This window comes from Netta rufina (assembly GCF_964035555.1).
Source record: "Netta rufina genome assembly, chromosome: 2".
In the NCBI taxonomy this organism is placed as follows: domain Eukaryota; kingdom Metazoa; phylum Chordata; class Aves; order Anseriformes; family Anatidae; genus Netta; species Netta rufina.
The window spans coordinates 69,803,262-69,830,479 of NC_140124.1; the positions used below are offsets into that span (position 1 = coordinate 69,803,262).

General features: G+C 37.1%; 1 protein-coding gene across 3 annotated transcripts in view; it reads right to left on the minus strand.

Moving 5' to 3' along the window:
• The window catches only part of FARS2 (phenylalanyl-tRNA synthetase 2, mitochondrial), a 248,077-nt gene that overhangs the window by 185,766 nt on the left and 35,093 nt on the right, over positions 1-27,218 (minus strand). Inside the window, exons 3-4 of one of the 3 annotated variants that reach the window (XM_084281776.1) lie at positions 25,433-25,531; positions 6,050-6,682 (exon numbers count right to left, since the gene is read on the minus strand). In XM_084281776.1, coding sequence (XP_084137902.1) covers positions 6,050-6,664 — 615 coding nt within the window. In that variant the 5' untranslated portion in view covers positions 6,665-6,682; positions 25,433-25,531. The remainder of the gene's footprint in view (positions 1-6,049; positions 6,683-25,432; positions 25,532-27,218) is intronic. The other 2 variants (XM_084281777.1, XM_084281775.1) reach the window with 2 other exon arrangements.

Genomic DNA, 27,218 nt, shown 5'->3' on the forward strand with positions numbered 1-27,218 from the left:
TGTAGCTCTACTTCTTCTTCCCAGTCTATTTATAGTTTTCAGATGTTAGCACAAACAAGCCTGATGAGAGAACCATTTCCCTATCTGAACAATCAGATATTGGGCTCCATTGGAATGAGGTTACTAAATTAGAGGAGAAATTCCTATGTTTTCACATCTGTTCCCCTTAAAATTTATGTATAATTCAATACAGACTATAAAATACTTTATGAAGTCTCCTTCCAATGTGTAAACAATATTTGTTCACAATTGAAAAATGTTTTGCGATTGCCATTGGGTTTATATTGGCTCCCTCTGGTGGCCAACAGGCATGAAGTGTCTTTGAGAGTGTATTTTGAGATTTTTTTTCTTTCTACAAACTGATAAAGTAAAGGACTGCAGCAAAGACTACTGCATAGCACAGAAGTAATTTCATTTCTAGTCTGTCCAAGAAAGTTTGCTAGAGTTCAAATCTGACTACAACAGTATAGATATTGCAAATCCAAAGTGTTTATTTATTTATTTTAAAAAATATTATTTACTTATTTAAAAAAAAAAAAAGGAAGAAAAAAGAAAAAACCCATATACCATAGAAGGAGGAAAATATGTGTGTCCTTCAGAAGGATAAAAGGCATGTCGGCATGCTGCAGGAAGAGAATACAAAAGAAATACCATTTGGATGTAATGTTTTAAAAGAACAGTTTATTTTACATCCAGAATTTTGAAGCTTATTTGGGAAGCTAAATTTTGCACTAGTTTTAGCTGTTTATATTAGATCTTATATACCAACATTCATGTAATAATTATGGAAAATATTTTTAAATATACGGAAAAAAAAGACCGAATAAATTCTGAGAGGTTCCTTAATAATAGCCAGAGGACATTTTTTAAAAGTTTATGGAAAAAATCAGCCTTAATAACTTCTATTTTTAGCAATGAGTTTGCTTGGAAAATAGGAATTTCTCTAATACTTGAAATCATGCAAAGCTGCAAAAAGCATCAGCTACCTGCCCATCTTCCAATTACACATTACTTCTGTCTTAAAAAAACAGCCAAACAACCATCATGAAAACTGTACAGCCAAAGAAGCAATTAGATAAGGAGATCACAGAGGAGAACTCTAAAATTCCAAACTTCTACCCATGATTTGTTTTTCCAGCTCTTATTTCTGGAATTTTAACTTTGACAGTATGAAAAATTATAGCAAAGGTTTCAAAGGACAAAAGTTTTCACCCAGCCTTGACTACAGAATTTGTATTTGTAAAGGAGAGACACTTCTACATCTTCCTTATCCTACCTAAAATTTCAGCAGAGGACTGATTTTTTTTCCACTCCCAAACTGAGGTGAAATGGCAAATTCACAGAATCACCTCGGTTGGAAAAGACCTCCAAGATCACCTAGCCCAGCTTCTGACCTACCACTAACCAGTCCTCCACTAAACCACATCACTAAGCTCTACATCTAAACATCTTTTAAGGACCTCCAGGGATGGTGACTCAACCGCTTCCCTGGGCATCCCATTCCAATGCCTAACAACTCTTTTGGTAAAGAAGTTCTTCTTAATATCCAACCTAAACCTCCCCTGGCGCAACTTTAGCCCATTCCCCGCCACCACCAAAAAAAAAAAAAAAAAAGAAGCACTCAAACAACCACTAAGAATTGGCAAGAATTGTTTATTGCCGGGACATCTTGCATGTAAGCCTGCAGGATGTCCATGGTGTTTGTTGGCTCCAAGTTAATGCTTGCAATGGAGCCTGAGCAACGAGTAGGGGCTCGCTGGGCACTCCTGCCATGCTGCTGGTACTCTCGGATGGCAGAGCACAAAGACATGCCTCAGTAGTCCCAGCTCTGTTCTGGCCGAGGTGGATCCACCTCCATTGGTTCCTCCACCTCTTCTTGTGGACCCAGCTCCATGGGCTCCACTGTGTTTGGCAGAAGGACAAGCCAGTCCGTGCCTGGGACTGCCCACACGGGATGCCTTCCATCCAGAATGTTCTCAGGCCAGGGTGCTGGACCAGGGGACCATCCAGTCCCATGCCTCGGTCCCATGCCACTGTTGGCTTGATTTTCATGCATGGGTCTGACGGTGCCGTCTGGTTTACGGCCATTACTGGGTCCCACACTGTGTCCTGGACTATGGGCATGCCTCGGCTCCCTGCGGCTCTCTGTCTGATGCTCCTGCCCTCGCTCCACATCACCATTGCTCCTATGGCGAGGCCCAGGCCCCCTGTTGCTGGGTGTTTGAGGGGCCGGCCTGTTCCCCGCATCAGTGCGGTGCCAATGATACTGCCTGTATGTGTCTGTGGGCTGGGCGCCAGAGGTCCCTTGGGCACTGGTGTCTCTTGTGCCACTGGCGCTATCCCTCCGCCCACGACACCCTTCCTTCCAGTCAGGAGCGTTCCCTCTTGGTGCTTCCTTCACCGGACGGCATCGCCGTCCTCGCACACCAAGAGGCCTGCCGCTCGCCTCGCTCTCCTGCTCTCCTTCCTGCCACACAAGCTGGCAGTCAGAGGGCCGAGATGCTCAGCGAGTGGTGGGCCAGCTGCAGGGGACCTGTTTTATAGGGCCCACGAGCAGTGGTGGCCACTGTGGCGACCTCAGCAAGCCTCTGATGGAGTGGCCCATGCGTGGCCAAAGGTGGCTGTGCTGGGAGCAGCCTGGAAGATGCCCTCATGTGGACAAGGAGGAGGGCTGGGGGGGCTGAGGGCCCCTTTTCTGGGGCTGGCTCCCCTGGGCCATTTGGCTTGCCAGAGAGAAAGGCTGCCCCTCGGCCACAGAGACTGTCCTGCACCTCCCATCCTGTGCCCTGAGTTTATTTTTAACACTTGTTTTTAGGTAATTTCATTCTATTTTTTATGGAAAAGAACAGAAGCAAGGTGCATATTCAGCCCTAATTCCCATGTGCACTTTGTGCTCTGAGTGAAGAATTTTTCCCTCACGTCACATCTAATCTAAATCTCCCCTACATTTGTTCAAAGCCATTATTCCTTGTTCCCTGGCTACACTCCATGATAGAGTCCCTCTTCCAGCTTTCTTCTAGATCACTTTTATGGGTAAGGTTAGGTGGCCAAAATGCAGGACCTAGCAAATTGCAGCTTTATCTACCTTGTTCCACATGTTCCACATGACATACAGTCTGAGCTATGTGGGATATACCAGTCTGAACTTTTAAACTGTTTGCAGAAGCCTGCTTTAGCTTGACTGTTTCCAAATAAAGCCTGCCATTACTTATCCAGACACAGAAAGCTTTAACCCAATTGCCATTATCAGTAGGAAATACTGATCCCCATCTTCATACAATTAGAAAATAGTAAAGGAATATATAAAAAAGAACAGCATTTGCTTTTTTGTTCCATTGGTTATTTTTTTTGCAACTATTTTTACATGCTAAATATTTGGTACAAATTGCTTTCTCTAGTGAGGGCCTGTATAAGATTAGTGTGAAGTATTGAAACAGCTGAACACAAGGAAACTTCTCCAAACCTCCTGAAGTTGAGAAAATAGCCTATGTGTGCTCAAGCAAACAAACAAGAAACAAAAACATACCAACACTACTGTGTTCAACAGTAAATGCATGCCTAGGGGTAGTTCCAGGCAAGTCTGCCATCTCCAAAGGAATGTATTTAATAAAACCTAATTGCTATAAAACACAAAACATAGTTCAAAATTCAAGTTCCTAGAAAATCATTCTGGGTTTTGAGGTTTGTTGACCACCAAGCCCCAACTCCAATTCTGCAATCACTTTCGTTGAGAAAGAGACAAGTATTAAAAAAAAAAAAAAAGAACAGTAAATTAACTATAGCATATAAAATTAAACTAATCTACAGCTTGTAGCCAAGGGCTAGCAGTTTTTTGTTTGCTTGTTTGTTTTTCCCTTTCGCTGTATACCTTCTTATCCATTGTACTAGGAAAATTTCCTCACCAGAGACCATGGTGTGGTTATGAAAGAAAAGTCTGAGATGAATGTAACAGGCCCTGACATTCACACACTTCTGTTCAGTGGGTCATAACTTAAACATGGGTTTAAATAAATTAATATAAAAATATTTCTTTCATGTAGTATTATCTTCATTTAATCATTTTTCTGCTCAGTTACTCCTAGAATTATTTAAACTTGTCAGTTATTTTGAGCAGGCAACTAGAATATAAAACACAAAATCTTCAGTGAAATTTCACAATTACATTCAATTTTTTCTACAAGGCTCTTGTGATGATGTCTGCAAGAAGTTTTACATATTGCAAGTCTATCAGTATTCCATCTGCAACTGAAGCTGAAAGGGATGTTTTAGATCATCCACAGGTTTAGAATTTGTGCATGTTGTCCAACAAACAAAAATTTACATGCTGTGCACCATACCACTAGTCTGTGTTCATCAGCTTAGAAAGTTGACAGGACTTTCACTCTCGAGAGAGACAGACACGTTTTCCAGTTTTAGTTAGCACATAGCTAACTTTAAATTCATCAGCTATTAACATTATCCAATAACAACTCAATCATTCTTGTAGGGGGTAAGGAGAGGGGGAAGAGATAAAGAAGCAACCTGTAATGAAATGAATCAGATTGTTATACATCCTGTATTTCTTGACAGATGATGTCAGTAAACATTTCTGTAAATTTCTTCCCACTGACTAAATCCTATTATTCTTGTTATTAAATTTGCACAGAAGAAAGAAATACTCTGTCATGAAGTCCAAAATTTCTTCAGAAACATATTCTTTAACAATAATTTCAGTCCCACCTAAATTCAAAAGTCCATCCTGTAAGAGTGTAGATGTGACTATTTTATGGCAGATAAGCCTTTGTGCTTGGATGTCTGAACTTGTGCTCAAGCAAAAAATTTGGATGCACTTAAAGTATTAAATATGGCATTTTTATAATGTTATCCATTTTTCTCTTGCACATACCCTTCTGTATGCACACAAACAAGCCCGTGTGAAAGAACAGCAAACAAATCAATTTTGGATAAATCTGCAAACTTCCCTTTCCAGGTTACCAAAAAAGTGGCTACAAGCTGTATTTGATACCATATCACTCACAGAACATCTTCAGAAGCAGGTATTATGCTTTCAGAGTGGAAAATGAAGCGGCAGTGTGGGGTGGGAAGCACCAGTGCAGACAGCATGAACCTTTCCCACCAGTGAGAAAGCAGTGCAGTGCAATTTCCATAGTTTTCCCTCAGGCATCCAAAGCCAGCAGGCTTCCCTGCCAAGCTCCTGTCACCCATTGGCAACTACATTAAGAACAGTCTACATCCCAGTATTATTAGAATAAGCTAGTTTTAGTTATATAAATGTGAATTTGGCAGTATTGCTACAAGCATACACAAATTATACAAATCAATTACTGTTTGGAAAACAAACTGGCTTATACATAACACTAATCCATGATACAGCAAGAATATTTAATGGCACCCAAGCATTTGCAGAACATCCAAGTTGTACCAACAAAATATATGCACTCAGAAGTCTTGGACATCTACCTAGCGCTGTTTACCTGATGTCTTCTGGACTCATGAGTTTACACTGTATGTATTGCACAGCTGTAACTGACAGCTGCAACAGATCAATCCTGCAATATGGTTTTTAGGATGAAGTAAAGGATAGAACAATTCATTAAGAGATACTCATTTACAGAAGCTTAGAGCTATTAAAGGAAAAAGATGACAAAGTAAAAACTGCACTCTGGATTCTGAAACAGTTCATACCCATGAGTCTTTCAAGTACTAATACGACAAAGTTTGTGGTAAAATGACTTCACTAGAAGGGACTTGCGATACAATGAGAATTGATCTCTACAGATGAGCTAACCATTTCCTTTCAGATACCACTTTATTTTCCCAGCTTTCAAGGTATTCATCATTCATTTTTTTCCAGACTTTTCTAGGGAATTTTACAGGTGTTTTCAAATTCCACATTTTTCACCTGTATTTGTCCATAACCAATTACTTGATCTTTATCAATGTACTGCATAACACCTGTGTGGTAACTCGTTTACGTGCATGCACTTGCTAATAGCAAATAAGATCAACTTACCCCAAACCTCTTTCACCTCAACTAAGGAATTCCTACCTCATGACAGGAGAAAAGCCGAACTCCTTCCATCTGATGAAAGACCGGATAGTGGGTGTTATCAATTGTATCACGGCGGTAGACATCTCCCACAGCCAGAAAGGCATCTAGGCCAGAGTGTATCAAGTCCCACTGGTGAGCTGATGTGTGTGCTCTTAGCATGTGATCACGATTCAAGTAATAGTTATCCTCTTTCTTTCTGCTGGCATGGTTTTGTGGTATAAGTAAACTATCAAAATTCTGCTGTACTGTAACCACTGGAGAAAGACCATCATAGACAGAAAAGAGTGGAGTCCCACGGCGTCCTGTATATTGCTTGTAAAAGTGGTCCTTCACCTGCTCCTTGATTAGCCACAAAGGGTGATGCTTTTTGTTATGCAAGTTCTTCCCCACTTTAGAAAGAATCTTCTCTGTGACATTGCTGTAGTCATCCTGGGGATAAGATTTACCAAGCAGTTCCACAGTGTTTAAGCAGGTTGTGCTGGCAGCAAAATCTGAAGGTACAGACTTGGAAGAAGAAAAATGCCTTGAATGGACCGGAATTCCTCTCACTTTCGGTGGTAAAGCTGTTTTAGAATACCTAGCTACTCTCATGAATTTCCAGAGCATTGCCATTGCAAACTCCCTTATAACCTGGAGAAAAAAAAAAGAAAAGAAAAGAAAAGAAAAGAAAAAATAAATTGAAAGTTTGCATCTGCAATCTCACTGCAGAAATTGCTAGCATCCCACAGATAAGTGAAATCCAAATCTCTGTTTAATTAACATGACAAAGTTCCTGTCACAGACCCTTGTTTTGACTTTGGAGGGGGAATATCCTTGTGATCAAATTTCAGCTTGCTTGTTCACTTATCAGTCTTCTGCGTAACTGTATCAGTATTAACATCACTAGACCTGGTCTCAGGCCCATTCCAAATATTGCAACTCTTTGCAGCTGAGGAAGCATCATATTTAAAACATTTTTTTATCCAGTTAAAATATGAGGCAATAACAGAACACGACATAAGAGAAGCTCATAAATTTAGCAATGCCCTTCGTCAGTCAGGGACATGTTTATAATAAAATCCAGGCATTAACATATTGTTGTATTGTCTTCCAGCATTAGCAGACCCTGTGGAAGGAATTCCACACAAACCAAATGCATGTGGCGCACACTAGACCACCACTATTTTCTACTTAATGTCAAACAAAAACAGTCTAACCATTCAAACCACTGAGCCACAATGAGAAAAACGATGGCCAAATTGTATATTTACACGGCCAAGGCATGTATTTACACGAAAACAGCATAATAAGTTCACAGACAAGCACTGCACGAGGTTCACAAGAAAGACTCCATGTTGTCAGAAATAATGTTTTAGGGTGATCAGAAAACCCCTTTTCCAAATGCTTCCAGAATACTTAGTTTTTCTGGTTATACCACTGCACCAGAGGAAGGCTTGACAATTATCAGGAAGGTGAATGAAGTTATAAGTTTCTGCAGGACGTGTCTGTCAAAAGGCCCTCTTTACACATCCACCCTGTTTAGAAACAAACTCTGTGCTTCATGCATGCACATGGACTACTTTGTAGTTCTTGAAGATAATTCCATAAACAAGGAGTTTTGAGGATCACAACACCTTCAGGCACTCTAAAACACATAAGCCCATTCTGATAATGTAAAAGCACTTGAAAAATCAAGAGTTTGGCTTTGTAAATACTGGCATAGATTCCAGTAAAATACTTAAGCATTACAAATTGCTTATTACAGAATGGGAAAACGGGCATCAGAAGTTGAGTGACTGGGGAAAGGAATGTGCTCCAAACAAGGAATTGGTCTATGTTTCTCTACCAGTCAAGAAATTCAGGGCCACAGGTTCTTGGGTGAAAGAATTTCCTGTAAAAGTGTTCTTAAAAAAAATGTCAGAATAAAGGACATAAGTAATGAATAAACCACCATCTTCAAGGGATAGGTTACCATCTTTACAACAGCACTACAGTATCTGGCTAACCTTCCAAAGAAACATAACATAAATTTGCATAAAAAATAATAAAATAAAATAAAATAAAATAAAATAAAATAAAATAAAATAAAATAAAATAAAATAAAATAAAATAAAATAAAATAAAATAAAATAAAATAAAATAAAATAAAATAAAATAAAATAAAAATATATATATACACGCACACACAGGAGAATAGAATAGACAGATTTTAGAAAAAATCAGATCTTTAAAAGGTAATGGATCTGTGCATACCTGGTCTCTTTTTCTCTGGCTTATGTTTGAATGTTCACTATAGATTTATTTTTTATTTTTAGTGAGATACAAACAATTGTATCTCACTAAATAAAAATAAAAAGTTGGGTAGTCAGAAATTAAATTTGGCAGGGCATAGTAAGGTTACTGACTATGTTGTCTAAAGGAAAAAAAGATTTATAGAAAAAGGAGAGAAAGAGGGTCTAAGATAAAAGAACAGCTAAAACACTTAACTATTTTTGGAACTTTTAAGAAGGACTGCTCAGTTGTTGGTTTGTTTTTTTTTTATAGCTTGAAGAACTATTTCATCAAATTAGATCTTGGCCAATTTTGTTAAGATTCTTCCATAGATGAATTCACACACACACACACACACACATAACACAAAGCCCTCTGACATAGATTAAGTGAGGGACAGCATTAAATTTTGAAGAAAGATGCTCCATTTTCCCCAAACATACGTTCTTCTTCATGGAAACCGAGTTCTCATTTTCAAACAGCTGCTTGAAATATCCAGTTCTAGTCAGATAATGAATTCAGCTTCCCTAAGTAAATATCACCATCTGCCCATACATTTATTTTTCTAAAAAATTCAATTCAAAACTTATACATAACTGTAATATATGAAAAACTCTCGTGATTTTATCATGAATCTCGTGATGTTTGCTGCTTTCCTAAATGCCATTTCTTTGAGAATCAGACAACCATATGAGAAATTTAACTTTCATATAAACAGTTCTGATGATGATTATAGTTTCATTGGGGAAAAAAAAAAAGTTCTGGAAAAAAATAAAAGGGACGATTGTTTATTTTTCATTTTAAGACTCATGATTTTTAAGATAGACATCTGCTATTCAGTCTCTGATACTTTAGAAATGCTGATTTTTCAGACCATGTGATATATATAGTCTTCATAAACTTGTATGGGGGCAGGGGCAAGAACAGATTAAATTATGTCAGACTATTTATCCTAACATTATACTTGTGCTTGAAATAGTTTAATTGCCTTACTACCTGCATTACTATTCTAATCTAAAGAAAATATACAATTTCTATAATACATAAAGAAATATACAATTATACAATCAATATACAATTATACAATCAATTATACAATCAATATACAAAGAAAATATACAATTTCTATAATATATAGAAAAAAAAAAAAAAAAGATAGGCTAACCCAACGTTAGTTAATGTAGTTAATGAGTTACTGAGTTAGCCAATGTCTGAGAAGGCAGGAAAAAGAGCATGCTTGCACCCTTTACATCATAGAAGAAAAATTCAGATAACGATAAAAAAATTACTAGGATGGAGATGCACATTGGAAAATAAATGGTCTCTTTACCTTTCTGCTAACAATAAATAATCGATATTAAATATGTTAATTACTTATGCTTATTGTAATAAATAGACAACTATATTTTATAGACTTCTAGCTAAAGGTGTGAAAAAAAGCACAATTTAAGTTTATCCTTTTCTTTCTTCATTTCCACTGTGCTTATTATTTGGCAGTAAGACAGAACTAATTTCTGTGGAGGTCGACAAAACCTGAATTCCACAGTGAAAACTGCTAGCCAGCTCATCACCATACCCTGCTAAATGACAGCAGTCCTGTAGACAAACACAAATACAGAAAGAGGAAATAAACATTAAACAAGCACCACTGGCATCTGCAATCCACAGACAGCAAGGCAACACCAGCAACCCAGTGGGCTGTGTGCTCTGGGCCAGTGGTGGCTCTGACTCAGGGCTGGGAGCTGAGGTGGGTTTTTGGAAGGCAGCCCCCAGAGGGGCATCTCAAAGCGCTGCAGACAGACGTGCAACTGCCAGGCCCGCCATCTCCTGCCACACAGCTCCTTACCTTGCCTCTGCCACTGCCACAGTCCTGAGTGCCCAACCATTGCACCACACAGACATGACCGTGTGGTGAAGGCCATGGCCCTGCCCCTCTACCTCCATGCCGAGATCTCTCAAACAGCGGCTGCAGCTAGGATCTTTGCTGAGGCCTACACTGCATGTCGTGCTCTGATGGTCCAAGCTTAGCGGTAGGGCAAGAGCTGAACAAAGTACCAGAAAACATCATGATTTTGGAGCATGTTCAAAAGGCAGTTGGATGAGGTAAGGGATCATACTGCTGAAATGTTAGGAATGTCTTTCGTATCTAAATCCAGGCTTCCTTTTCACATGCAGCAAGGATTAGGACAGCATTGTCACTGATGCTCTGGTATTTGTCACAAGCCCCCTCCACTCCACTGAGTTTTAGGAAAGAATCATACACTCAGCAAAATTCCCCCTTACGCCTGCCTCTGTAAGGAGGAAAAAAGAGGGGTAGACTAGCAGCTCACAGGGAAAAGAAAAAGGCCTGTGCACCAGAATTGTTTTATTCCATCATCTCTTCTCCAGGAAAAGTGGAAGATAGAGAATGCTCTTGCTTGAGGAAAGCATAGCCCAACAATAAACCAAACAGCCTGGTTTCAGTGCCACTTGCTAGATATTTATACCTGTGAACATAGAGCATCCTCACGCTCATTGACCACTTTGTGGTATGCCCTGTTGTGTTTTTGTTTGTTTGTTTGTTGTTTTTTTTTGTGTGTGTGTGAGCATTTTTATTTTTTTACTGTTTATGGCTGCAGAAATACAGATGGGCTACTGCATACATAAACTGAAGCACATGATGGGTTTGAAACCAAAATTCTACAAAGATGAGAGTCTGTCTCCTATCCAGGAATAGCTAATTAATGCAAGAGTCTGAAGTGCCATGGAAAATGTTAGAAAAGTTGGGCTGCCACCATTTTGTGATGTGACAGCTTTTATCTACCGTATGTGTGGGGAGGGGAGTTCAACCAACATAGCATATGTTAAGACAAAAATTATAAACATATGCTAGGCTGCTAAAATTGGACATTTACCAGTCTGCTTAGCAATTTAGCTAAGCATTGAATTTTAGTTTTGAAAACTATGTAGGCATACAGCAGCAAATATAATTGTATTGCCATGGCCATATCTACATTGCATGGGATATAACAGAAATTATTTCCTATGCAATACCAATAATAAGCTTGGATTTTTTTTTCAAACACATTTTTAAAAACACAGATACGTTGTTGCACACCAGAACAAACTTTCCCTCTTATCAAGTATGCTGAATTTATATATTATATACAAAAACCTCTGAAATAGCCTTGAAGACAATTCTGAATGAATCCATTTAGAACCTAACCTTCCAAGTGCAGAATATTTTCAGATGTCACTGATGATAACTAAACATACAATGAAACAAAATATTGCATACACTACAAAGTACCAGGCAAGAGGCAAGCTAACATAGCCTTACAATATTTGGCTCTCAATTTTTTCACTTATTTAGAGTTCATATAGTTAATAATCTGTTCACAAGCTCCAAGGAAGATACAGAATATCTAATTTTTCGTTTTGTTTTTTTTTTCTTAACCAAAACAAAAACATGTTATAGGCTGGCTTGCTGCCTGCTCGCTAGCAGTTATGCCTTAATCATGATGATGCCTTCAGCAACATTATGACATTTGCAATATTGGGAGAAAGTTTAAAAAAAAAAATTCTGAGATAAGACATGACCATGTTTTCCTCTCAATGTTACATGTAAGACCTTCTTAAATATGAAATAAAAGGTATTAACAACCACCTACCTTTTTTTACTGATCCAGAAGATGCCTATTGTCTCAACAAATGCCACTATTTTGTGGCCTGTCTTACATGCGTGAGCACCTGAAGACAAGCACAGAAGGCCTGAGGCATACCTTCAACCACCTTCACCATTCCTTAAGACTGCAGGACAGTCTAAGATAGGCACAGTTAGGTAGCATATCTTTAGGTAGCATATCTTTGGAGAAGGGAACACAATTCTGCAAGGACCACTAGGAAAGCACCAGTTTTGAAGTGTTTCTTCATCATCTTGAGTACACATGACACTGCAACAAATTTCAGTTTCCTCTTCTGCCCACCAAAGGTTGCTGCAAACCCTACAGCTTCCCCAACATGGTATCACCCAGCTGAACCTGACTGGCCAGGCTTATCCATAAGTTTCCCACCTATAAGAAGAATAATACTTCCAGAAAGATTATTCTAAACAGGCAGCACGTGTTTCAAAACATTTGTGAACTCTAGCTGTGCTGCCTAGCTGGAACAAAACTTTCAAGGACTGACATACAAGGTTTCCAGACATCCTGTAGTGAATTAAATTTAAGCAGGCAGAAGTAGAATATCCATACAAAGGAATTAGTGATCAGCAAGCTAATCAGTCACATCAAATTGCTGAATTATTCAGAGAGCATATAATTTTTTTAAAAGAGAAAAGTACTCAGCACAATTAGCATTGAAAGATCCAAGGCAAATAAATTGAGACTTCTGGTTCTAATAGATGGAAAGACACCAAATTCTAAAACGTGAAATTTAGAACTTTAAAGTGAACAGTTCAACCACATTATTTTTGTTATAATAGGCCAGAAGAAAAAATAACTATTGACACAAAATAATGGTTTGAGATATATATATATATATATATATGTGAAAGCAGATTAAAATAAGGAAAGTCAGTCCTCCCTCCTCAGAAACAGTATATAATTTTCTTTTATTTATACCTGCACTATTTTTTGATTCTTTTTCACAGACTAAAACAGTGTTTGTTCTTTTCTGAAGAAATGCCAGTTAAGCCCTTTGGTATAAAATTTCCATCAGGTGCTAGGACTAAGGTGCACAAAAACCTACTGAAAATTAAACAGCCTTGATCTGACCTCCTATACTTGTGCTCTTCCTTTCCTACACAGTTAGGCAAAAAGGTTAATAGTCAATTTGATACTTTAAGGGAAAGTCCTTATGTAAGAAGGATGCAATAATAAGTATTACATTACACTGTAATTACACTACATATTAATTACATTACACTGTAATTATTAAGGATGTACAAAGGATATGTGTATTTTCAATGCATTACAAGATAGATTGCCAAAAAGCAATACAGCAATCATTCTTAACTATTTTCAAATTAGTCTGCTTTTAAATACACACACTGTTTGAAGGAAACAATCTGAAAAAACACTACCTTTGTCTGGGAATACTCTCTTTCCAGCACCCTGAAAATGCTGCCAGCTAGCTCTCTTCATTAGACAACATATTTTATATAACTGTCAGACAATTAAGTACCCATAAGATCCTCACTGCAGTCAAGATAACCTCTATCTCTTCTGCCCTTTTTTTCCCTCAACAAGTGCGACTTGAGTATCTTTATTTTTCTATACATGTATATGTTCTGAAGAATTTTACTCCTGTAGAGTATTATATGAGTAAAAAGTAATTTAGTTAGAAATGAGATATTAGCATTACTTCTATACAGTGGTTTATTTTCTTGGTTCTGACTGATTATCTACACCATTTGGACATTCAGGATCATAAAGACCTCATCCTGCCTCAACAGGAAAACAGGAAGAGGGAATAATATATATATATATTTTTTAAGTCAGTTATTAAATACCAAGAATGGGACATGCACAGCTTGGTAACAGCACAAAGGACAGCAGAGGAGGAATAAGTAATTCATTTTAAGCATTAATGATTCCATCACAGTAATGCAAAGCATCGGACTAGAAAACAGCAACTCCACAGCATGGGAGGTGATAAAAGTAACGCACACGCCACTCCTAAAGCAGCAGAACCTCCTAAACTTCTGCGCTGCTTTGCACTTACAGTAAGTCACCTATATGAGCATTGCCGTACATCACTAATATCTATGGGATGAAGACGCACATTGCCATATTCTGCAGCAGAGCATAAAGCTATAGATATATGCTTTATCTTTACAATTTAAGGTAAAATTATTCAACCACAGCAACCAGAATTGCTGGATCCTCCTGATGGGCCAGCTGGAAAGCAGCAGTCCCTGCTCCAGAGAAGTGCCGCACTGTCCTGGCAGTAGAAGCTCAGCTCTCTAGAAACACCAGTGGTAGGCAAAGTAGATATCCTTCAGCTCAAGAGGCATCGTTCACTGATCAAATAATGAATGCCAGCCTTCTTCAGGGAAAAGGCAGAAAGAAATACGGCAATGTTTATGTATCAGATTCAACACACAGGCTACCCAATGGGCTACTTTTAACTAAATAAATATGTTTCAGACACTTCATATGGCACAGTGAAAAAAGGAAACCTAAGAAACGAACCCAACCTATGCAATTCTAAGAAACCAAATGACTTAGATGTGTCGTGTCAGAGAAGCAGGCTGAGCATGAAACACTCAGTTGTTCCACAAACTAAAATAAATCTTCAGCTTTATCTGCTATCTCCCAGTATTACTCTGATTCCCTCCTTCTCCTTTTGTTTTTGAGAAAAAATGGAAAAATCCATGACTCGCCATAGATCTCCAGATGTCCAGCACAGTAATTATCCTTGACATCATGCTATAGTTTAACAGAATGAATAATTAAAATATTAAATAATAAATAAAATGAATATTTTAAAATGGAGTTATTTCTGGGTTTCAGTATGCATGTAATCAGCTTCTAAATCAAACTAGCCTTTCCTGCACCATATTTCATCCCTAAATGGTGGGAGAGAGCGAGGGGGAGTTCTTTTCTGACATATCAGCTTTCTGTCTTACCAAGCTCTAAATAGATCAATTTCACATATTTGCTGTCATCCTGAGCAAAAATATCAAAGTATCACCAGAGATCCATATCTCAGCCCTAGCTATGATGTGAACTTGATCTCAGCTCAAACTCCAACTCAGCGGCAGTATTGCTCCTTGGTCTATTTAAGAAATAATAAAGCTCTGTGAACCAACAAAGCATTTACCAGAACTATGTATATTTCAACAGCCAATCAAAAGAGAAAGATAGAGACAAATTTCTCTATGGATTTTACTTCAGAATCAATAAGTCTCACAGATTTCAGTATAGATGGAGAAGAGAAAATGTAAACGTTTGCAGCAGAGATTCCACAGCAGCGCAATACCTCCCAGTTAGTAAATGTATGATCACACATGTACAAAGAAGTCACCGCTAGTTTGAACTGTACAACTGTACCATCTTCATTTATCTGTCACAGTTTCTGACAAAGCATTTCAGAAGAAGATTAGAAGGCTCCTAAGGAAGGAACTGCATTTCCCTGCCTGGGGCGTACCACTTATCTGAGGTTGGTAGGAACAGTGCTGAAATATTAATAAGTAAGCCATTTGTCAGGAAAATTATGCAAGAAAGATTGGCAACAACACAGACAGACAAGCATTCAGATTTCAAGCTAGGGCAGTAAAATCTAAGTGGTCAAAAGGAATTAAAAAAAAACAAACAAACAAAAAAAAACACTTTCACCCTCACTCACAAGCTTTGGAAGAAAACAGTAAATGGATGAATGTGAGAATTTAAAGATAAGAATTCATCAGGCTCAGAACTATTAATAGCAAGTACTGATTTCTAAGAAGGACCATGGCCCACTCTAGGATCTAGAATCCAAGTTTTCAAGTCTCGATTTCCCCAAGAAAATCTAGTGATGTTTTCTGCAAATAAAGTAACTTACTTTAAAAAAGATGCTGTCATGACATAAGCTGCTCAAATATAGAAAATTCACGTGAACAAGTGCAAAACATATAATCCCACAAGTGAAGAGAAATAAAAAAAAAATAAAATAAAAATAAAAAAAACACTGAGGTTTTCTTACAAATTATAATGAAGTAATACAGAAGAAAAATTGTACCCGCTATGTCAAATCAGATGTTAAAATCTATACCCCCAGAAAAGACCTAAGAAGTAAATCATCTCCAGCAGTTTCCAAATGCTATTTCTCCATGAGGGAAACTTGCAAAAAAAAAAAATAAAATAAAGAAAAGACTCAGTCAGACTCAATGATCCTACTATTTGTTCCCACATTGTGTACTTATTCACAAATGTTGACATAATTTTACATAAGTGTATGTTTAGGGCCAGGTATATATCAATTTTATACAGTTCTTTTTATGTCATAAATTTGAAGGTTTAATTTCAAAAAGAGTTAATTAAAATTTTTAATTTTTAGTGTAAGCAAATTTGAAGAGCAAAGAGGCATCATATCAAAAAATAATATAAAACTTTTACTAAAGAAGAAGGTGGTCCTATTGGCAAATAAATTATTCATGTATGTTTGATTGATCAAAATAGCCATATTCAGCTTACATTGATCAGTTTACTAGATTTTAAACATGTTCAGTAATGTTACCCATAGGTTTTATCACCATTGTCACCAGTTGGATGTACTTACACACATATGAAACAGTGTTGTTCAACAGCATTTAGACTTTCATTAAGAAGCACTCTACTCTTACACAGAGTATCTCCACACAGGATCACAAAATGCTTTTCAACCTTTAGCCAATTAAGCCCTACTAGATTCTCATGGGAAAAATACTGTATTATTTATGCCTATTAGTGCTGCAGCTCTCAATTCAAAAGCACTGTAATTCAACATGTTGCTTTTCACTTATTTTTCCTTTCCAAATGGTTTTAATTATATTGTTATTTTTCTCCATGTTCAGAATTTTTTTTGTTTGCAGTATTATTCTATCAACAATTTGACAAGTACAGCGGCTGCTGTGAATAAAATCAAAATGATTTTAAAGCAGTTTGCCAAAATTGCCTGTAAGAAATCATGCTGAACAGTTCAGAAATACTGGGCTATTACTGTTGAAACTACCCCCTCTCCATACATGCAAGTTTTGGGGGCTCAAACGTAAATTCCCTGAGAAGGAAATTCAGTCACTGTTCTGTATTTTGTCTTGAAAACTTCATTGGCCTTAATGTTACCGTAATAATAACTATATAATTGTATATATATGTATTGTGTGTGTGTGTATATATATATATTTATATTTATATATATATACACACATGTATAGTATATATATGTAATTATAACTGCTGAAGGGCTGATGATGTGCAGGTTTTCCTCTCCTCCAGCCCCAAGCCACGCTTCTTCATGCTCACCACAGCAGTCTTACCATATCCGTTCCTTGGGTGCACACCCTTCCCTTCATCCTCCTAAGACAGTATGATATATTCAAAGCAACTGAATCTTGGCTAGTGACATGAATCTACAGTTTTTAAAAATAGCTTAACTCAGCTTTACTTTTCCAATTGTGAGAATTGACAGAATCACCTGAGATTCTAATGAGCACCACACATACCAAGGTTCAAGGCAGGAAATTAAGTTAAGAAACTTTAAGTCATCTTTACCAGTGAAAACCTAACTAAAAGCAACAGGTCATCAGCCTTAGGACTTGGTTCTGCTGGGGCCAAGGAATTCAGGTCCTGACCTGACACAGCAGTTTGTATTTGCTGAAGTATTTTTCAGAACTGAGGCTCAAGTGTTCAGCAGAGCTCACACAAAGTCCACAAAGCAAACCTAACCAATGCCATGATACAGCAAAGAGCAATGCATTTGCTCTGACTCAAAACGTGGTAGCAGCTCCTGAAGCCAGGAAGGGTATGTAAGAAAGGTTAAGATTACAGGCATGTAGAAAGGAGAATTTCGGTGCATGGTGCACAGACAATTGGAAAGAAAAGTGAGATCACCAGTGAGAGATATCGCGTATTAGTTCTAAATAAATTCTAAATTATAATTTTTCCTATTACCAAAGGGCAGAGTAAAAGCAAATCCACACCAGGATTTAAAAGCAGTACAGGATGCTATAAAACTAAACTGTAATTGAATGGGAAGGCTCAATATGCAGGTCTCTGAATGTGCAAGAAAGTAGGAAAAGGCGATTTGCTGAGGTTAGTCAACTACACGGGATGCGAGAAGACCAAAGAAAGGTAAACCATGAGGTAGACAGACTAGCAAGAATCCCTCTCCCTTAAATATGTAAAAAAAAAAAAAAAAAAAAAAAAAAAAAAGAACTATTGCGATAATTAACTGCTATGAAATGTGAATAAGGGCAGTCAGGTCTCACTGAGCAAAAGAAAATATAATCAGTATCTCCAGAGGATCAAACTGGGTCAGCCACACAGATTTATAATGTGTACTAGCATTTTTTCAGTATCAAAAAAATACAGTAATTGAAAATCATTTCCATTAAAATATTTTTGGTGTATCTTCAAGAAAACATTCTACAATGTGGATCACAGAGAGTAGAGCCTTACTCTGCATGCCAATTTAAATAACAATAGTCCTAACAGTGATCACAGGACTCTGCTGTGTTCTTACCTCATACCATCTGGGAGTCCAAATATTTATAAGATTGTGTTTTGGGGTCTCAGCTAAGCCAGACTGTAGACACTGCACACTGCTTTTCTAAAAAAAATTACTTACTTGAAGCTAAAAGCATTACTTTAGTGAATAGTTTAAGAGATGGAGAGCTGGAAATCGTTCTCTAAATGACCAGATCCTTTATTATTCAAGCTAAATTACTTGGCATAGGGTTTTGTTTGTTTGTTTGTTTTTTATCTATTTATTGATAACAATGACCATTTTCTGTCACCTTGCCATAAAAAGCTGCATGCCCAATTGCTGCCTTTGACATTTATTTAGGCATGGTAAAACAATTGAACTTTAGTGGGAAATATTCCCATAAAATCCATCATGTAACTAAGGCAAGGATGAAAACACTCACAATTAAATTTTTTGAATTCTTAAAGTTAAAGTGACTATCCTGGACTTTTATGGCATCTTATTTTCTGCCATTCCAATAAACACATTGGCACCTGGACTGAAAACTCTCCTTTTCCAATTCTTCTTTCTGTCATCTGCTGGGAGGCAAAGTAGAATAATTGGATTGCAGTTGCTGATGGCTTTCATTGTTTTGTTCATTTCTTGACACCACAGAGGGAAGTTTTGCTAAATAAGGATCAATAGACTGAATAGGAATGTTTAAATTTTCTTTAACAGAGCTGAAGAGAAACAGTATGAAAATGAAAAAATAGCCCTTTTCGAGGCAAGTTATTTGAATAAAATATTGGGTGAGTTTACTGCATAGCAATGTTTACCAACAAAACGTGAAGAACAGAATTCAAGCAGAATGAAACTGAAGTCTGTCTATTCAATTCTCATTAACTTCTTACTACAGAGCTACCAGAAACACAGCTCAAAGGAGAAGAAAGCAATCAAGGGATGATGGTAACATTTCAACATCCGTAAAAGAAGAGCTACATCCAATGATATGGCCTTCAATCACAGTATTGAAAATCACATATAAAATACAACATTACAATCAGCTCTTCTGCTCATAATTACGTGAAAAGATCACGTATCATACGGTCAGACAGAAATAATAAAAAATAATAAAAAAAAGAACAACCTCTTGCTTCCAGGCTGATGCTATTTAATTACAGAAGCAGGGGAAAGGTGGCTTCCTGCATTATTACTAGTGCAGACCTGTTGTGGGCATTCAGTTTTCTTTAGCACTACATGAATTTATAATAAATAAATAATAATAATAATATAAAGCACTCAATAAGACTTTTTTTGGTAGAAAGAAAAAGGTTATTTTTTTCCCTTTATGTCTTAAAGCCAGCTTCTTCTCACAACCAATAAACAAACTAGGGAAAGCTCTTTACTGTTTCTTCTCTTTTATACTTTCAAACCACTTCTCTGCTCTAATATTTGATACTAAGTAGAGTGAATAAAACAAAATGTTTCACCAGTCGGAAAAAAATCTAAAATTCAATTGTCTTTTCACCTTTTTTGTTGCACTTTTGCTAAGTTTGCTGTAAATTGAGAAATAAACAATAAAAGGATATCTCCAGATAGACCTGAAAATGATGAATACTCTCACTAAAGGCTGAAATTCACCACTTTGCAGAAGGGTAGCACCTAACTCATCCCTATGTAAGCTTTACAAAGATTACTATAAAATCACGTGTAGCACTTGAATCCTACACTAGACATACTTCACATGGCAGGAATTTGCAGTTTAAGGCCTGAACTCAAACCTATCTATTGAGAACTTTAGAATGTGGCCCTCTGACATACCAGGTACACGCAGAAGTATTTTGTGTAAGTAACATTACACGCCCGTATGATTGTCCTGCATTCAACTGTTCATGTAATTACCACGTTAATCTTCATACTAACGGTATCCGCATTTTACTCAGTTTAAGTTCCACCAGCATCAAATTCAGTGCAGTCAGTGCATCTGTTATCCTAACTTTTGTAATCTCTCTCACAAGTCCCAAGCCTGTTATTAGCAACCTGTGGGCAATTAGCATAATTATTAGCAGACTTGGATTCATACTTATCATTGTTTGTTTGCCTGTGGAATAGAAACAAGACAACAGCAGTAAAATACTGACCATAAGAGTATTGATGACTTTACATCTCATTATAGTCATGCTGCTGTAGTTGACCCTTTCCATCAAAAAAAAACAAACCAACACTGAATTATATGTAGTTTTCAGTATGCCACAATGCTTTCATAACATAAGATTGAACTCATGACTATTTCCTTCTATAGATACAAATACTGAATACATTTTAAAGGTGTATTTTGTAAAGACACACAGTATTACACCACAGGAAAGGGGGAATGTAAGGTCTACACAGAAAAGACTCTCCCACAACTCAGCTTTCACATCTGTCTCTTCTCCAGCAACTGCAACCTGCACTCTTACAAGTACCTGTTAATAGCAGAAATCCAAGCTGAGAAAGTATCACCTTGACTATCAAAGTTATTAAAAATGCCACAGAAAACCCAGATACGGCCATCCGACTACCATGGAGTTACTAAGGTGCACATTATCTTTTCTTTTTGTGCTATGAAATCATTTATAAACAGTAAAGTCCCACTTTGCACAAAGGAATAACTAGTCCCATTTCTTCTACTTCATCAGATCTCATTAAAAATTTCAAATTTTATTCTACCCCACGGAGAATACGGTGAATACACAGGCCAGTGAAATCAGGAGACTCCCAATTCCCCTTTTATGCTTTCCAGCTTGTATTACGGAAGGAAAGGCACACAACTCCCTCATGCATTCTTTGTTATGAGCAGGTATGCCTGTTTTATGCCAGATAACTACAGAACGGAGGCAAACTTTGTTGATTTAAGGACCACCCAAAATCGTTAAGAGCTCACTATCAAAAGTGAAAAGATGTACTGCGTGGCTTTTTGCAAGAACCTGAACGTGGTCTAGTTTCAGGCAGTATTTTCATTAGCAACCTACATAACTGAACAGAGAAGATGCTTAACTTTGCAAATCATCAAGAGCTGACACTGCAGCTATTCTGAACAACAGGCTGGAATTCAAAATCATCCCAACAAACTAGAAAAGTAGTCAGAAAAATAACAGAACAATTCAGTAGGGCCAAGTGCAAGTTTCTGCACTTCAGCAGATAATCAGCTGCATACCTCAGGCACAGCAAATAAGTGGCTAGATGACAGGTACTTCAGAAGAGGGTAAGGGGTATACTAGACCACAAGCTGAAAACAAGTTAAATGCATGAATTAAGAGGGAGGGGGGAAAAAAAAAAAAAAAAAAAAAAAAGGAATATAAAACAGGAGCATACACTTAGTAACACAGAAAGCATTCCCGTCCTTCTGTTGAGCAATGGTAAGGAATACAGAAACGAATTTTTGGCTCAATATTTATTAAAGAAAAAATACATGTGAAGCAACTACAAAAACACATGAAGACAGTAGCAGAAATTATCAAGTCTCTAAAAGGATGAACTATGTAGAAAGAATGAATGTACTGAGACTATTTGGATTGAAGAAGAAACTGAGAGGCAATTTCATCATAATTGAATCAGAAGGAAAGTTGTACACTGTGTGCTGGCTAGAAAAAGCAGCAATGTACCTAAAACGAAGTCAGAAAAAACAGTATAAGTTACTAGGAAAAGACTTTCTACAAATGGAGTGAACTGTGTTAAGAGAGGGTTTGTGCAGACCCACTTTTGTTTTATTATTTCATACATATTTCTAGACACCTGTGCTAAAATACAGGTATAAAATCTGGGGGCCAAAGAATAGAACAGACAGTATCTTAGGTCTTTTCAGTCTTGTTTTGGTTTGTTATTTTGTAATTTCTATGTTGTGGGTTTTTTTTCTTAATGAAAGACATAATAGCGTGTCATCCCTTAGAGGTTTAGCCAAATCTTTCTTTCAGTAGCAATTTTAATGGTGCTTATGGCTTTATGCCAGTTAAATTGCTTAGCAGGTGATGTATCTGCTTGTAGTCACTGTCATATTTTATCTATCTCAGCATTTATTTACTAAATGCTTTAACATTCTAGAATATGGCAGGTGTTATATAAAACACAGCATTATTTTCCACATTTTATTCCACTCACTGGTACTCCTGCTCGCAGATTAACTGGCAAGAGTACAAATAACCACACCAATTAAAAAGTTTGACTGTCGCAGCTAGCTGTGTACTACCAGTAAACAAAACTCAACACAACAATGTTCCCTTCCTATTACAACAAAATCTATTAGCAGTTTTTTTATACAAAAGGAAATAGAGCTGTAGACAAGCTGCAGTGGTCACTCAAATAAACACTGCTTGATAATTGGGTGCCGCAACAATGATATTTGATTTACTAAAGATGCATTACGGTTGCATTTCCATCAGTCCCCTGATCTTGTTCCATGGTGCAGGACAGGCAGAAAAATCCATTTGTATTAGGCGTTTCCATTCATAACTTCACCCCACGTGTTAAGAATTTTCGGCTGTCTACATAGAAATTTCCTCTGAAATAAATGGAGAGACACTCAAGATGTCAGTGAAAAACACACAGGGCTAACAAAATACTATTTTTACTCCACTTCTCAAACTGCAGTTGGACACACTGAAAATACCTTTTTTTTTTTTTTTTAATCTCTCATACAGAAGTCATCATTCCCTTTGCTCGTGTTCTTGAGGAACTTCTACTGCTTTCTCTTTAATCTCTTTTTTTTGAGAATAAGGGGACTTAAATTCAATACAATATTAAAGATTGAACATTTTAATGGATAACACTGAAACAAACAATGACCTCGCTGTTGTCTCTGTCTTACGTGCCAGTGTTTTTCCATTCTTTACTGACATTTTATCTTGGCTTGACTCTTGACTACAGCAAAATTAAACATTAAGCACAAAGTGAATCTGTAAGATGTCTGCAACTTTACTGCTTGAAGAAATTGAAAATAAAATATTTCCCCTTTCTTAAAGCAACAAGTTTTATTCTGTTTTGTTACTCTAACACCCTAAGCACGTTCAAACAGATGTGCAAGAAAGAATCCGAAGTTATATTCACTGGGCTTTCACTTCTGTCCATTGCTATAAAGTATGAACAGTGGCTCCTAACTAGTGATTTCTGATATGCACACCCCAGTGATTCACATTCTTCTGTCACTGTTGTTTTATTTCATGGTAAAAAAAGGTTAATAAAAGTGAGCACTGGCAAAAGCAGAGGGAAAAAAAAAAAAGAAAAAAAAAAAGTCATTGTCTTTCTGTGTCCTGCGTTTCTTAGCAAAAATATATATATGTTTTTCATATTCTAAGATCTGTCACTGGAGTAACACCTGCCTTTTGTTGCAAAATGTTCATAACCAAGGAAAAGTCGTGCAAGATATCAGATACACAGCATGTGCCAATGTTCTTAACGTTTTCATGTGTTTCCAAGATATACAAAGACAGTCATCTGAAGAAAAACTTTAAACAGGACAACTGGAAAAAATAAAAATTCAATTCTGAAATTGGAACTCTTCTTACTGCACTACAAACCACAGAGTGCTCCCAGTGAAGAGGAATTTTCAGGGTGCACTGAAAATTGTAGTCACAGAATCTACTATATTATGAGTAAAAGTATTAATTCAGTTACTCAGCAACCAGAGTGGGAAGGATCAAGGCAACATAAAAAAACAGAATAACATATTTGTTTCTCTGAAAAAGGTTGTTTCAAATAGACTCATTTTGTCACAAAAACAAGGTGGAGGGTAGTAACATTTAGAGCCTGAAGTAGCCAGTCAGCAAACAGCACTCAACAGAGGGTGTTTTAGAGCACTGCACTCTTCAGTGATTATAGAAAGAACACACCAGTAGGAAAACTAAGCTTAGATTTGAAAATAAATGGACAGGTCCTCTTACAAAGCAGCTTAAAATCACATATTTTTTCAAAGAACAAACAAAATACAGAAGAAATTTTAAAACACCCATCATGCAAAATATCTCCTGATTACATAAAGCATTCCATGAGAAAGAAAGCTCCAAGACAGACCTGATGAAGAAATACATAGCTGTTCGCAAACCCCTTCCCTGAATGAAGCCAGGTCAGTGGAAGCCAGAACGTAAGCAAAACCCTACCAAAAGCTTTTCCATTATGCCTTCCAACATGTTTTTCCTCTTCTCTTCATAGACTTCCCATTGATCTTTCCATCAGAAATATAAGTATCAGACAAAGGGGATCCAACGCAAAGCCTTCCAGAATGGAAGACTCTCTCTCCTTCCCTCTATCAGTTCTGTTAAGTAGACTATTTTATTTTAAAATCGCATACACAAGGATACAAAAGGAGTCACTTGGCAAGCAGACTGCTTCTTGGCTGCTAAAGAAAATTCCCCAGGCCATATTCTTGTTTCTTACAGCATGTCATCCTTTTTAGATTCTAATGTATCTATCTACGTCAGGCAGGTTCCCAATATACTCAAGAAAGTACAATAAAAAAGCATATATATAAAAAAAATCTCATTCTTCTCCAAAAAGCTTCCATTTGAAACAATTGTTACTAGTGGCAAGTCTCCTCAAGCCAGAACAAACTCATCCTGTGTTGTTCTGCTTCTAGTAAACGTAAGGTGTGTGCACAAGACTCCTAGGGGGATGTTTTTTCAGTAGTCCAGAATACAAACTCTGGATTTAATGCTTTTTGGGTATACAGCCTTCACTTGGGATGGAAAAAAAAAAGTGGAAACTACAAAACACTGCTAGCCAATTCAAACATATTTACAACCTTGTGTCACCCAGTCCCACAAGACAGCCCACCAGAAGAGTCTGTGGACACTCTCTGTAGGAAACCTGGGTACAATTCCCTGGGAAGGAAAAGAAGGGGCATCTGGCACAGCATGCTAATCACAGGCTTAGCACAACAGAAACATACTGTCCCCAGGGATCTGACAGCTGGAACTGTCCACCTAATGTAATAAGGGAAAAATCACATCTGCAGTTCTTCCTACCCTTACTGACCTAATGGCAGTTCTGTAGTCCTGAGGTGCAGTTCATAAGGCCACACTTGTGTGTCTGCCTCACAGCAAAGTGGTTACTCACAGGTATGCAACTTCTAGTCTGACAAAAAGAAATAATGAACAAGAATTAGGCAATATTTAGGTTGGAAGAATATGTTTTATACCATGTTTAAGCCTCAGAGTAACTCCTATATTAGTTTTATTAATTTATTCTTAAAACCTTATTAATGCTCAGTTGGCTTGGATTACATATTTTGGGTAATTTAAGAAACCCACTTTAAAGACGCAAGGCAGAGAAAATACAAGAACTGGTAACACTCTAGATGTTTTTAAATTCATTTCCTGTCCAAATACAGATCTGAAGTGAATTTGTGAATTTTCCATCATGTGAGACCACTAGCATTCCATGTTTTGTATCACATGAGTTTCTGAAAGTCCTGTTCATCCATCTTTCTAGAACATCTCTATATGACAGAGTATTTAGGCTATGACTCTTGGAAACCAATCATATTTCAAAATCCTCTTAAATGTTTAAATTACTTCAAATGAACTGCATCCCTCACAGGTATAAATTAATCATCTTACGTAAATAGCCTGCCCAGCCAGCCACTCCCAATTTTCATGCTTTTACACAGAAATTCTGCCTTTTCTCTGGGAACTATTCTGACTTTTGAAGAAGGACAGACAATGCTACCTTATAAATCATGAACCTGTTTTACAAACCTATCGCATGATTCTACAAATCGTTACATATTTTTAATATGGGAAATATTTGCTTTCATTTGCTACTGAGCACGTTTTTATTTCCTATAGTTTTCAGGTACTAAATCTTAGCACTTTGTTTAGGTACTGAATTTTACTACATGTACTTCTTACAGGCTTCTTGAAAGTATACTAAAATACCTCCCTTTCTGGACTGCATACAGCAATGAACAACTAAAGCCTAGATTTACAGATAAGGGAAATGAAAGTTATCTACAATAAAAATGTAAAACCCTCTAAACAGTTAGTAAGCAAACTTCTTTTCTGTAAAACATTTTTGGTGTAGTGTATATCAAACATCATAGCGAGTGTATAGCATAAAAATCTTACTGACATCATTTTAAGATTACCAGTTGTGACTCACAAGCAACACCAGTTAAATTCATACACACTAGCACAAAAAAAAAATTAAAAAATTTATACCTTACAACATAAGCCATCACTGACTTAAATTTCAAATATCTGAATTTGATTGATGCTACAATTAAAAAGAGCATAGACATGTGGGGATATTTACATTAAAGATGTTAAACTGCATTGCCCCATATATGTAACACTTGGGGCATTTGCTCAAAGGTCACATGGGGTCTTAACTCTCCTTGAATTTCCATTTGTTAATCAACCAATTCCTTCCTTCCCTGCCAAGTCTTTCTTGGCATCAGCTGAGAGTCTGCTTGATTTTTCACTCTCTCTGTTGAAATCATAAACTAAACTCTGCTCAGCATTTCATTGCAGAAGGCCCTTCTCTGGGCTTGCAGAGGGTACCAACATAAAGTTGAATAAAGCTAATTTTGCACCTGAGAAAAAATTAGGCTTCAGTGGTACATTTTTCAAACTTACTGAAACCCCCAAAAACATAAGACCTGCCCAAAGTTATCTCACAGTCTTCTAATTGCCTTTTAATTATGGGACTTTTGACTAGACTCTCATGCATGATTCCATGCATGGAATTTGAGCATAAGCACAAACTTGAAGCCATCCAAGTGCTATCTGAACCTCCACGCTTCTTTGAATCCTTTTTTATG